This window comes from Xiphophorus couchianus, chromosome 15 (genome assembly GCF_001444195.1).
Source record: "Xiphophorus couchianus chromosome 15, X_couchianus-1.0, whole genome shotgun sequence".
NCBI classification, from domain to species: domain Eukaryota; kingdom Metazoa; phylum Chordata; class Actinopteri; order Cyprinodontiformes; family Poeciliidae; genus Xiphophorus; species Xiphophorus couchianus.
The window spans coordinates 9435230-9448344 of record NC_040242.1 but is presented as its reverse complement, the minus strand read 5'-3'; the positions used below and the strand labels follow the sequence as shown (position 1 = coordinate 9448344).

The window sequence follows — 13115 nt, the reverse complement described above, 5'->3', positions numbered from 1 at the left end:
TGAAAACATAGAAGGGATTAGATATTTTGCAAGACACCCTAATTCAAAAATATTGCACAAATACAATTGATTCCTGAGTGAGAAATCCGATAAAATCAGGTACTGACAGAAATTGTCAGATTTTCAGTTTGAGCTGTCCTGGTGCATTTTATGTAATTAATGCATCATGCCTATCATGGAGTCAGGAAGACTCAAGCTTTGTTATGATCAACATCACTGAGGTGTTCAAAACAAAATCAGTGAATGTAGAAAGATTTTCAAAAGGAAACCGTGTCTGTAGTTCAATAAGGATATGAGAAAAAGAGAGACTTTCAGCAGATAACCGTGAGGCTAAACAGATTACAGTAAACTATGACATCACCTTTATTTCTAAAATAAAGGAATCACAGCTCACGACACGAAAGCTGCAATAAAATTATTTGAATGTTCTCACATTTCTGAAAAGGAAATTAGAATTAGCTAAAAAATGATTTGTTTTTACAGAAAAGAAAAAAAAGCTGAGTTTGGATATTGGCCCCAAAGCTCTGCTGCATCTCCACTCTTAAGAGAGAAGATTTTAAAGACATCTCTTTGCCGGTAATAACACTGTAGACTAAATACCAATAAAAAGTGTAAGAATGCCATCCTCCTCTGTTGCAAAATGCATGACAACAAATTATTATGCAATTATTTATGATCATGATCACTCCAAACACATCAATGATCATTTCATATGCAGGCAGGATAATGATGCGACCTGCTTAAATTGCAAAGTAGATTTGTTTTAATAGAAATGGCTAGCTGTCGCCTCATTCTCTCCTATTTTGTCCTCTCTCTTATCCCCTACTTTTGAAATGCAAGGAGTGTGTGAGTCACTCACTCAGCTCGTTCACCCCTTCACATTACCTGTCCCATCTCTCTCCCTCTCTCCTCCTCTCTGTGAGTGTTTCAGTGTGCCCTGGCATGATCAAAGACAGCTTTGTGACGCCGTGCAAGGCATCCAGGAAGCAGAGAACATCAAACCACAACTCGCATCAGGACATTCACAGCGGGAACAGAGACACATGTGTAAGATGTGTAGTGTAGGTGTGTGTGATAAACAAATGAATAAATTAAAAAGACAAGAACGAGACAGAGGTGACTTTGTCTCTACCTTTAGCACGTCGATGAAAGGTAGGAAGGTGTCCCTCTGAAGTCCGTTTTTGTACAGATCTGAAAGAGGAGGGAAGGGCTTGCATGAGAGCTGCTGTTTAGCCTCCTAATAATGTCATTCCCTCAATACAGATTGGCAGATAAATTGGCTATTGATGAACTGAAGGATGGGTGGGGAGGCACGACAAAAGGGATGGCGGGACCGGGGAGGGGGAGAAAAATGGATTTCTTCACCGGCAGCGGTAGCAACATAAAATTCATTACATTCCCAAACAATGGTGGCGAGAGAAAGGACCGTCGCCTTTTCAGCGCGGACAATGTCCACAGCGGCTGGCTGAATAGAGGTTTCAATTAGCTCGGCTGGAACAAATTAGATCTGAAGTAGCATCCTGGATAGACAGATAAAACAGATAGGGATGCACACAACAAACAAGCACAAAGACACAGAGTGAGGCGCACACAGTGAGGCTTAACAAATGCAAACAAACACTGATGTTGGGCTACAGTCTAACCTCACGTAATAAATAAACCTCACTTTATAACTCCTGCACTGATGAATTGATGCTGTGAATGAGACACGACTATTAGGGTTAAAAGAATAGAAATCAATATTTCGGGCCTCAATTAACTTACTTTGTTGACAAAGTTAATTGAAAAAAAAAGTAGCAAATATCAATACAGCTCTGCCGTCTGCGCAGTAAATATGACTTCTGCCGTATTGATTAATTAGAGAATGCATGATGTGTTAATTAGTGAGATTTTAAGAGGTTTGTTGCTTTCATTGATTTTCAGATGCCCATCAGCAAGAAAGCTAATGTCCTCCTAAAAATCATTAAGCCATTCAACATGTAAGATTTAGAAAGCAAACAGAAGCCTGCAAGGAGTCATAAGGTTTTAGCATGATCTGTAATCTACTATAAAACATTTTAATAAAAGGGGATATATAGCAATATATATCCCCTTTTACAATGTTTCATTATGTTCAGGATTCTAGCTCATGATAAGCACATTCTTATTTCCAAAATTATAAAATACATTGAGAATAAAATGTCACAGTACTCAAACTGGCTGTGCATATGTGGGGAGTTCACCACCTAAACACCACTTTAAACTAATGCTACACATATAAAGAATGGACAGGAAGTCAGATGACAGCAGCTGTTCATTTAGCTCAGACACACAGAAAAGAAAAAGTGGTGCTACTACTAATTGGGGATACACATGTAGGAGGAAAGCAGTTTTTGGTTTACTAGTTTTAGATAACATTAGTTATTTTGTACAGACAAAGGGCACAAAAAATTAAAAACCACAGGAAAAAAAAAAGATTTGCGTAACTGAAACTTTATGCTCACAAACAAAATCATAGGTCACATTTATGGTTCAGCTGTTTCTTGACGTTTTGATTGTTCCTTATTTTAAATCCTAGATTACACAACTTAAATGGATCAAAAAGGGTTTCCAACAAAGAGCTTTTTTGTTGGGATAATAGAAATTTGGCCTTTCCTTATAGACTGCCTAGATTTGCTGCAAAGATTATCTTTGTAGCTTCAGTGCTCACTAATTATCTTTCTCTGCCACTAGTAAGCAACCTTATATCAGATTCACATATTTCTAAATATTTTTTTATTTGTTTAAAACTTAAGATTTTTATGTTTTCTGGCTCTAAAAAAACCCAGTATTTTCCCGTTACTTTTTAATAGGCACAACATTTTAATCTACACGTGCAAACAATATTTTGTTCAAACTGTTTTTATTGGCAATGATGACGATCGCAAATTAATATTTAATTTAAACATCCAACTCTTGTATCCCACTGAACTTCTTCAAATCAAAAACAAAAAGAAAGAAACTCACTAAATTCCCCTCCTGAACTCATTCAGGGGCTTTTTGATGCCTGAATCTCCACATCAATAAAGATAGAAAATGTATGCCTTTCAAGCCCAGTTGTTTTTCTCGGCTTTTAGTGCTCCATTAACCTTGTAATTAATACCAAGTAGGCTCTCTCTCAAGTTTGCCTGCTTTGGCGCTTTGTTCTTAATAGCTGGCAAAAATCAGAGATGTGCGCCTTTGTATAGGAGAGCCATCTTGCTACCACCCACTTCACTTAGGGGCTCTGAGACATCAACATCTTCCCAAAGAAAGAGAGGCGTCAGACAGCACATCATGCATTTATCTCCACCTTGATCACCGTCTTGCTAATTCTTCCTGGAACTGGCTGTAAATGCAACTTCAAAGGCTTTTAAGAGACAGCATGCTTTCCAGATGCATCAGCTGTCCCTCCCCTAAATTTGTGATGAATTGCTGTAAAAGCAGTTGGTGTGGTCATGTAATAGTAATTGATTCTTGTTGAAGCAATGCATATTAGGAGAGATTACTTAACTAATACTTTTAAATGCAAGTAAAATCATTAATTGATGGATTGATTATTGATACTGATGGAAAAAAGAAGAAAAAGGTCTTGTGAGAATATTTCAGATGTAAGTAATAAGCATGGTTCAAGATGCTCAGTAGACATTTTTGATTGAAACTTGAACTGGAACTATTAACAAGTACCCTAATAACTTTAAGTACAAAACGTTTTTGATTCACTGCTTATGCAATTTATTCAACTGCAACAGCAACACTGGTCAGTAGGGATTCTGTTTCACAAGACATGTTTTTGTTTCAACCAGTAACGAAGTTATGGCTTCCATTAGCTGCATGTAATGCTTGTTCTTCCTTCACGTATAAAGTACCCCCCAAGTCTATGGGGGTACGTCTATGTCAAATCTGTATTCTATTTGCTGGACAAAGTTACGGACACTGTCTTTACTAGCATTAACTTTGCAAACTGTTTGTTCTTTGGAGTTGTCAAAAATTACTTCTAGATTTGTTTTCCTTGGAAAGTACTCCTAACTCCCCTGTCTTCTCAGCTTTTAGTCAGTCAGGTCTAATGGTCTCACATACTGAGCGTTGTTCTGCTCAAAGTTTCTTCCTATTAAAAAGAAATGGTTCCTCTCCGATGCTTACTCAAAAATGATTGACTCCTGCAAGGTCATTAACTCAGTGAAACTAATTGCTCAACTAAATATAATTGTGTTTTATAATTTGAATTAAATTTGACTGCCTTTTTTTGTAATGAATGATTTCAACAGAAGTTGGGCTGAATTGTGGATAAAAGCACGTTTAGATCATGAATATGGTCTAAAGTGCAGACATCAATATCTGTCTGCACAGAAGATGCAGTGCACACACTGATCAGAGCAAGATCAGTGTGTGCACTACTCATATATCACAAAGGACTGCAGTATTTGTTGGCTAATGTATTCCAACTGTTAATTTTACATGTTATTGCAACTTTTTTAGCCAGCTGGACAGAGTCCCATGACAGCAGATGACACACAGATGACAGTGCAAAACAACAACAAAAAAAAACACCAAAGGTCAAAAAGTGATGGAAGCACAGGTGAGAAAGAGAGGAAAGACTAATAAAAAAAGGAACATATTGCAACTGATATAGTCATAGCAATATTTCTATAGTTTTAATGCCTTTGTGGGGTTTTTTCCTACATTCAAAAAGATGCTTTGGACACATGAGTGGATGGCAGAACCTATATAGTGCATGCTAATTTTAAAGATACTATCTGGGAAAAGTGCAGATTTAGGAGTGCTTCAGTACAAGCACAAACATCTCTTGTTGGACATTATTTGAACTGCCATAATATAAATTCAAATTGTGGATCATAAGGAGAGGTGACAAATTAAATATATGACCTGAATAAATTAGTGGACAAACACAATGCATCGACACAGGTGCAAAGCATGGCATAATTCAGCAATTAACTTCCAATCACGCTCTGTGACGCGTCTAAAAAAATACTAAACATGGCCAGCTGATGCTGGTTTTGTTTTAAAATGGTAGGGAGAAAAGATCTGAGTGCCTTTTGTGTTTATGGGCCCAGATGGCACAGACTCAGTCACTGCTCAAATGGCTGGTGTTTCAATAGAAACTGTGACTAAAAAGGGACATCTGCATTAGGATCTATGAGAGGTGACGAAGAAAATCCCAATACAATCATTCTCTCAATATGAAAAGTCAGTCAGTGAATTAAATTTGTGGAAAATGCAAATTTTACATTCTAGAATAGGAATAAATAATTACCACTATTAAAAATTGTTGGAAAAAAGAATATATGATAAAATAAATAATTGTTCGCCAGATTCCCTTGTGCCAGGTGACTGCAGGTGTAACGACGTTCAAAGAAGAAATGCTCAGGCTTGAATGCGTTAAGGGTATTCACCACTGCTGTAAAGTTGTGGAGTGAAATTTGCTGGCATGGAGTAGATTTAGTTGTCAAACATCACAGAAAACCAGCACATTATTCTAAATGTTCATAAAATCACCTCAAAGACAATAAAATGATTACAAAAATCATCATGGATCCGAGCTTGGACCCTCACCATCATTTATTATAATGTTCAGCCAAAAAGTATAGAATGTATTTGAAGCACTTTTTTTTAAGCTTACTTACATACCTACTTTGTAAGTAAAAATTTAAAAATCTTTGCAGTGTGCAAGTGTACACTATATGGTGGTTGTTTGAACTAGGCTATAGAGTTGTTACCAACAGTAATTACCTGTAGTAGAAAAATGTTATCTGTAGCTAAAAAATAGACTTATTCCCTCACTTAACTGAGCCAATGGCTAGAGAAAGGCCAATTTCAAATTAGATTTTTCCTTATGTTAAAATAGCTTCAAAGTCAAAACTGTACAGATAAACAAAGGAGGACCTTGTGTTTAGGCTAGATTGCTGTATAAATTACTTTACAGGTGTCAAAAAGAAGAAAGACAGGTGTAGACTGCATCATGCAGTTTCTCCAAACTGACTCCCTCTATGAGGAAGGTGTTAATAACAGCCTTAATTAGTTCAGATAAATAAAGATATAATATGAATCTATAAATGTTGCTGAAGCCACTGTCATTCAGTATGACAGAGGATCTGCATAGTATTTAAGACACTAAATACTGCTCTTTTAGGGATACAGCAGCAACATTTGCATAGTATAAAAATAAATTAAGTAGCAGCATGAAAAACGTGTGATTAAAGTCTAAGTTCTACTTGAATAGGATTAAAAATTTTATTTAAAGAAACATGTGAATTCATACCATGACCACTTATTAACAAATAACACCAAACACATAGATGATAAACATCTGCAAAGCTCATGTTAAATGTACTTTATCATACCATCTGGGGGTCTGTTAGAGGTGGCCACCACCACCACTCCGGTTTTGAACAGTGCCTCAAACAGCTGCTTCAGGATCATGGCATCAGCAACATCAGTTACCTGATAGAAGAGAAGCAGAGAGGAAGAGAGCAGTGTTCAGGTTCAGTGCAGTCTGCCTTTTCATGCCACACACACACACACAAACACACACACACACACGTGTATATGTTTGTGTTTGCATGTGTCTGAGGTCAAATCAAGCCGTCAACACTTCATGTTTATTAGTCTCTCTCAGGTGCTCTCATTCAGTCCTTTTTATCCGATCAAGGCCGCTTAGACTTTCATGCACACACACACACCCCTAACCCACTTGAACTGACTACAAAATGGTCACAGAGCGGTTTTCTGCAGAGGAGAAGCAGCAGATCTGAGCTGATCAAGTGAGCAGACAGGGGAGCGACAGGATGCAAGAGTGAAAACAGGAGAAGAAAAGAAGCATGAAAACAGAGCAATATTAGTCAGAGCAGGGGTCATAATTGCAAACAAAGCCTCTATCAAAGAGGGGGTCTTATAAAAGAATATGAAACATGTGTGCCTCTGTGTGCTGGGTGAGCTACACACACAAGGTCACACAAAGTTGCAATACATAAACCCAATTCAACTGTCTGCTGCCTTTTTCATCTACATCATTTCCATGAATCCTCAATGAACAAAGGTCGATGAAAAACACTGACGCAAGGACATTTATGAGTCGCTGGCTGTTAAATGAAGAGCTCTGACCTTTCTATTAGTAATCCAGTGCTCTCACTTTTGTTCTTATTCTCTCATCTCTCCCTTTTCCACCTATGTTACTCTTTTGAACATCCATAAAGGGAGAAATCATGGTAGTGTGTGATGGCCAGTAGTCAAAGCAGCATGTATTAAACTCATTTGATTAAACATGATGACTGACTGAGGAGAGTTCAGAATGGATTAAAATTAATTAAGTCAGATCAGTCTTTGGCCAATTGTGATTAAAATCTATTGAAATGCTGCCTCTACACCTATAAAAACATTAAAGCAATCTTTAGAGAATAAGTAATTGTCTTAATCTGGTATTTCACTAAGTGGTATTTTTCTAATCTCAGGAATAGGATAAAAAAAAGTTGAGTAAGGGCTTTGATTTGTCAGAAACTCAAAAGTAAGAGAGAGACAGGTTTAATGCTCTGAAATGACAAATATTTGAGGCTCATTATATATGATATTTTTAATATTAAAGAAAACAAATCTAAAAAAAGATTTGTTTTCCAAACAAGAAGTTATGCAAAACCAACTGAAGAAAGGTCAGATTTTACAAAGGTTCTAAAAAAGTGACAAAGATGTCTGAAGTTGGTTTTACAATCTTCAAAACACTAAATTTTGAAAAAGTTTTCTTACTTCTTAAGCTTTTTCACATTTTCTTACAACTACAAACCTCAAAGTAAATCACTTGGAATTTATATGAGACTAACACGTGTCAATGTCTGGAGAAGTGTTCGCCTGTTAGTCTTTATAAATAAGAATTTATCAGCAACAATTTCCATGTCTTACCAAGTCTTTTTAAAATTTTGACGGGTTCGCTTTATCATATGAATAGAATTTGATACAAATCATTTCTCTCTAGCTTTGGCAGTAGGTTTAGAGTGGTTAGACCTATACCCTGGTCTCCAACAGACTTCCTGGCAGGCTTGCCCTGTTTAGCTCAATCCATCTTCCCATAAAGTCTAACCAGCTTCTCTAAAAGCATCTCCGTATTATAGTGAAGCCACTATATGTGATCAGGGTGATGCACAGTGTTAGTTTTCTGTAACACATAGCATTTTGCATGAAGCCCTTCTATTTGGACTGTGTCTGTGCAGCCAGACAGGCCTGGACATGTTTGCTGTGCCCTTTGGGGCTTTGGGACAATCCTGGTCTCAAAGAACAGTTCCTGTAACTGTTCTTTGAGAACAGTCGCTGACAGTCGCTGTCAGCGAACAAGTCGCTGAATCCAGACCCTGGCCTGCAACATGATCAAGCAGGTGTCCGTTACACCGCCCTCTCCTCTTACCTATTTTTCCTGTAAATAACAGGCACTTCTGATTGCAATACCCACAGCATATGCCTCCTTTCATACTCTGAAGAGTCTTCTGCTTTTGCATATTAGCTCCACTGCCCTTGCCAATACTTGATTAACATTTGTGTTAAAGCCTTGATTTTGCTGAGAAGAGGTGGGTAAGGGCATCAAATTAGAGCGTGCACACGCGAGCCAGTGATTGTGAGTGAGCGTAATGAGAATCAACAGAAAGCCAAGGCTCTGTGTCTCTCTGAAGGGGCCCCTGTGTTTGCTGCAACCACAGGATTTTATTTTCATTTCAAAAGAATCATTTAAAAATGACCTTTTATACTGCATGGATTTGTTTATTCATGTGCCCTCAACATGGTCACGGTATGAGGGGCAATATTGATTGCTGGGTGAGTAGAGAGAGAAAGGGGAGAAAGAATGGATCCCCACAGAATGAGAAGGGTGGAGGGGGAACGATGTGGCACTTGTGGAGCACAAAAATAATGGTGCAATCTCTGTTAGTTGTTGGCGAAATTTAAATGAGCAGCCAATTACTCAAGTGTGTCAGTTTGCAGCGAGGCACACGGGTGCCAAATGAAGCCTCTTTTGATGTTACACCTCTTTATGTACACAACCTATGAGTAATTTCACCAACGGAGGCTGCACTGTGACAGAGACCATAAGACAATGCTGCTCAAGCATCGTCTTCCTCTTCCTCTCTCGCCGTCTTCCCGTCTTTCCATCTCGGACCTCTCGACGGGCGAGTATTCATTAGGAGAAACCGAGAGAAAGGAGGGAGGGGGGGCTACAAATTACTGATAATGGCACGGAGCTAATGAAGAGAATGGAGAAATGTCATTAGCATTTAAGAGGATAAGATCCATCTGACCCGCCACCGCCAGTCGCTTTCTAGCTCCACTCACTTAAGGAAGTAGGAGAGCGCGACTGATACCCGGAGCCTCATTTGCATGCCTGAGTGGAGGAGGATGCTGATTGGTACGGGCCCCAAAGCCACACACATGCATACACACACACTTTCTCAACCTCTTATTTATGCATCCCAAACAACGCATGTCTGCTTGTTTCCCCTCCATTCACTGGTAGCAACAGTTGACAAACTGGAAACTGCAAAGCTAGGGGAAGGCGAACAAAACAAATCAATAACAGCGTGAAAACAGTGCCATGGGTCGTAAAGTGCATGAAAAGGAGCCGCTCTTGATCCTCGGAGACACATAGTGTTATTAGAGGGAGCAACTCCACCTTGGGTGACCTCTGACCTACCCCCATATTAACTGTAATGATATCACTGAGAGGAGCAGAATGTGTTTTTGGCTCGGCTGATGAAAAACAGAAATATGCACTCTTATTTGCTGCAGCAGGATGACTAACCAACCTCACAGAGAATAGGGAGCGCTTCAGTCGAGGCTCTCTTGTCTGACACCAAAGGATAGAATAATGAGAATTTCTGCATCACTAATGACTGAAGGTGCTCTTTACACCCACAGGAAAAACGTAGAAGTTATGCAAGCCAACACTGAAGTACACAAAGACATATACATAAACGCTATATAAAGACACAAGTGAAAATACTCAAGTGTGGTGGATGTACTGTGAAGAACTTTCATCTGTGCCTTGTAAAATTTCTGCTATGTTCATGGACAACCACTAGGTGTCCCCAGTTCTGCCTTTTTTGTTAAGGCCAAAATCACAAAGTTGAAAAGATAGTTAAAAAAAAAAATCAATAACATGAAAATAGCGATCACGCTTCCCTCTGAACTAGAGATATGGTTAAAACAATTCAAAACCGTGTATTTACTTGGTTGTAGTTTGTAAAAAGTGTAATTTCTGATACAAATATTCATTCTTTCATTTTAGCATTTTCTTACTTTACAATGCATTTTATTGTAAAGTAACAATAACTGCAAAAAGAAAGAAAAAGGATGCATAGTTTCCCTTTTTTTTCCTGTTTTTACAAAAATAATCTGAATAGGATGGAATGCTTTTGTATTTAGCTGGTTCTATATCTAGACTTTCTAACAAATCCTTGGATCCAAAAATTTCCATTGCAGTTCTGGCTGCATGTTTAAACTTATTAACCTGCTGGACGGTGAACCTCTGCCTCATTCTCAAGTCATAACCATGCTCACTTTCCAAATTTGGCTCCATCTATTACCCAATCACTTCGGAGACGTTTTCTGTGTAGATTGCTTTTAAACTGCAAACAATATTTTCCTATGACTACGAGATTTGTGGAAGGCACCAATAATACTTGTCCTATAATAGGCATGACTGTAGATCTACTGAAATGTTACCATGGGCCTCTTGGCTGCTGCTCTGATTAATGTTCCCCTTGCTCAAACTGTCACATTAAGTAGGATGGTAATCGTGCTGCTCTTTACATTTTGATAGCTTTTTATTTTTATCTTATAATGACTTGATGTAAAAGATTAATGTTTATAGTTGTTATTGTCTGGTTAACATCTTAAGGAGCCTTTTAGAACAAACACATTATCTCTCAACACACACTTTAAAATAATGTCTGTAATGCACTTGCTCACCTGAAACTCATCAAAACACAACAGGCAGATCTCACTGCTGATCTCCATGGCAACCGGGGATATGGGGTCATAGTTGAACATTTCCCCTAGCCTTCGCTTCGGCAGGCTTTGTTTCCTGCGGTGGATCCCTTTAAGCAGCAGACAAATGTCAGGAAAATCTTAAAAGCGCACCTGCGTCGGCAGCCGAAACTACTGACGGCGCTGAATAAAGCTGTAATTTCACCTGGACGGATAATGGCAGACAATTAGCATGGGGACAAACAGATGGATAAATATAGGCTCGCCAATGCACTATGAGCTTAAGAAGAAAACAAAATTTTATCAGAAAGTCAAAATGTAATGAGGAAAGGGAAGTCGCTGCTTACTCTTATGGATATCCAACATGAAGCTGTTAAAATGGACTCTCTTTTTGCAACTGTTTTCCACATGGGAGTAAAACAAATCCATGAGCATGGTCTTCCCTGAGCCTGAAAGGTTCACAAAATTGGAGAAAGTAGGAGAATATAATGACTTAGTAATAACAACAAACTTGTCAGATGTAAAGAGAAAAAAACAACAAAGATGATTTATTTATTGATTAAGCCATAATACAGACGATACAGACGCAGATTCTTACCAACATTTCCATATATATAGAGACCCTTAGGTGGTGGTGGTTGTTGAGGAGGAGGTTTCTATTTAGGGGGCAAAAAAAATTAATTAAAAGCTTTTACAATAATGTTCTCTTTTTAACCAGTGAACACTCCTTTATAAGAAGATCCGGGCCATCACAGCAGCACAGAAAGTTTTAAAAGCATTTACAATGAGAGGCACTTATTCTAAGTTTTTGATCTCTGATAGTTTTCAAAATATTCAGCTATTATCCTAATAATATCCTGTTTGAATTATGTATTAACTACTTATCAAATTTAATTTCAGATGCACTGATCAATAGGTAATTTTTTTCTTAATTTGGATTGGTGTAACTGAATAGTCAGATTTTTTTCTCTTGTTATTAGATGCATCTAAATTAAAAGCTCCAAGCTTTTATTTGTGCCATAAATAACAACAACATGTACTTTGATGCAGTTCTTGAGTTAAATAAAAATCAGATAAAGATTTTGGATGATAATTTTTATGTATAAATTGGAAAAATAATCTTATCAAATTTTTTCTTTTTGCTGACAGTTTTCTGCAACTTTCTCATCATCTGAGTGTCAAACATTGAACTTAATTTTGTTTTTATCATCCACATGACCTACCCATCTTGCCCAATGACAAAGTTGGTTTCTAATTCAGAAGTGTGGGATGTTTTTCGGCATCTGGACTGAGAAAGACTGACTGTATTTCAAGATCTAGAACAGTTCAAGTCACATTAAGAGGGGACCAATAAAATCGGGTTCTTAAAATTCTTAACTTACAAAAAGTAAACTGAATAATAATCACATTTGGAATTTACATAATTTCCAAGTTAACATTCACATGTTGAGTTTAAAATTCTGATAAAAAAAAGGGCCAGAGATGCTGTGAATTGACCCGTTTTTGAATTTCAAGTGCTTCAATATTTTGTGGTAACTTAAAATCCCCCAAAATTTCTGATTTGTATGAAATCCATGTTTTGACTAGGTAGATTAAAGATACCCCTACCTTCAAAACTTAGCATTTTATGGAATGCAGTCCTAACAAGATGCCAGAGCAAACGTCAGAGTAATTGGTTCTGTTCTCCCCCTTACCCACCTGTTAATGCACATTACCAGTCAGCTGACAAGAAGGCAACTTAACTTTTTTCTTACTTATGTAAAATATTTTCTGCAGGAACTTCAAAATCACTATTAAATTTTGATATATTTTTTTCTATATTTCTACTTAAGTTTATGGACAAAGAATTTGCATAACTACATTACATTTAAAGGATAGCATTAGAATATCTATAATAATTAATTTGTTCTACCAATTAGCAGCTAAATTGTTCTGTTGTGACTAAAAGTACTGAGATGTTTCGAATTTTGCCTAACATACCATCTCATACGGCCCGAAACAGTAACAAACTCCCTATTACTGAATATAACTAAAGCATCATTTAATAAACAAGGTACGCCAAGGCATAAAGCCAGCACTACAGTGTGAGGTTTCATATGATCCAGACTGGCCCACTGCAGGAGATGAAGACAAAGGGG

General features: G+C 37.6%; 1 protein-coding gene across 1 annotated transcript in view; it reads right to left on the bottom strand.

The window, feature by feature from the left end:
• The window catches only part of afg1lb (AFG1 like ATPase b), a 38152-nt gene that overhangs the window by 13021 nt on the left and 12016 nt on the right, over positions 1–13115 (bottom strand). Inside the window, exons 3-7 of the mRNA XM_028040627.1 lie at positions 11576–11633; positions 11325–11426; positions 10960–11087; positions 6360–6459; positions 1133–1191 (exon numbers count right to left, since the gene is read on the bottom strand). Of these exons, the coding sequence (XP_027896428.1) occupies positions 1133–1191; positions 6360–6459; positions 10960–11087; positions 11325–11426; positions 11576–11633 (447 nt within the window). The remainder of the gene's footprint in view (positions 1–1132; positions 1192–6359; positions 6460–10959; positions 11088–11324; positions 11427–11575; positions 11634–13115) is intronic.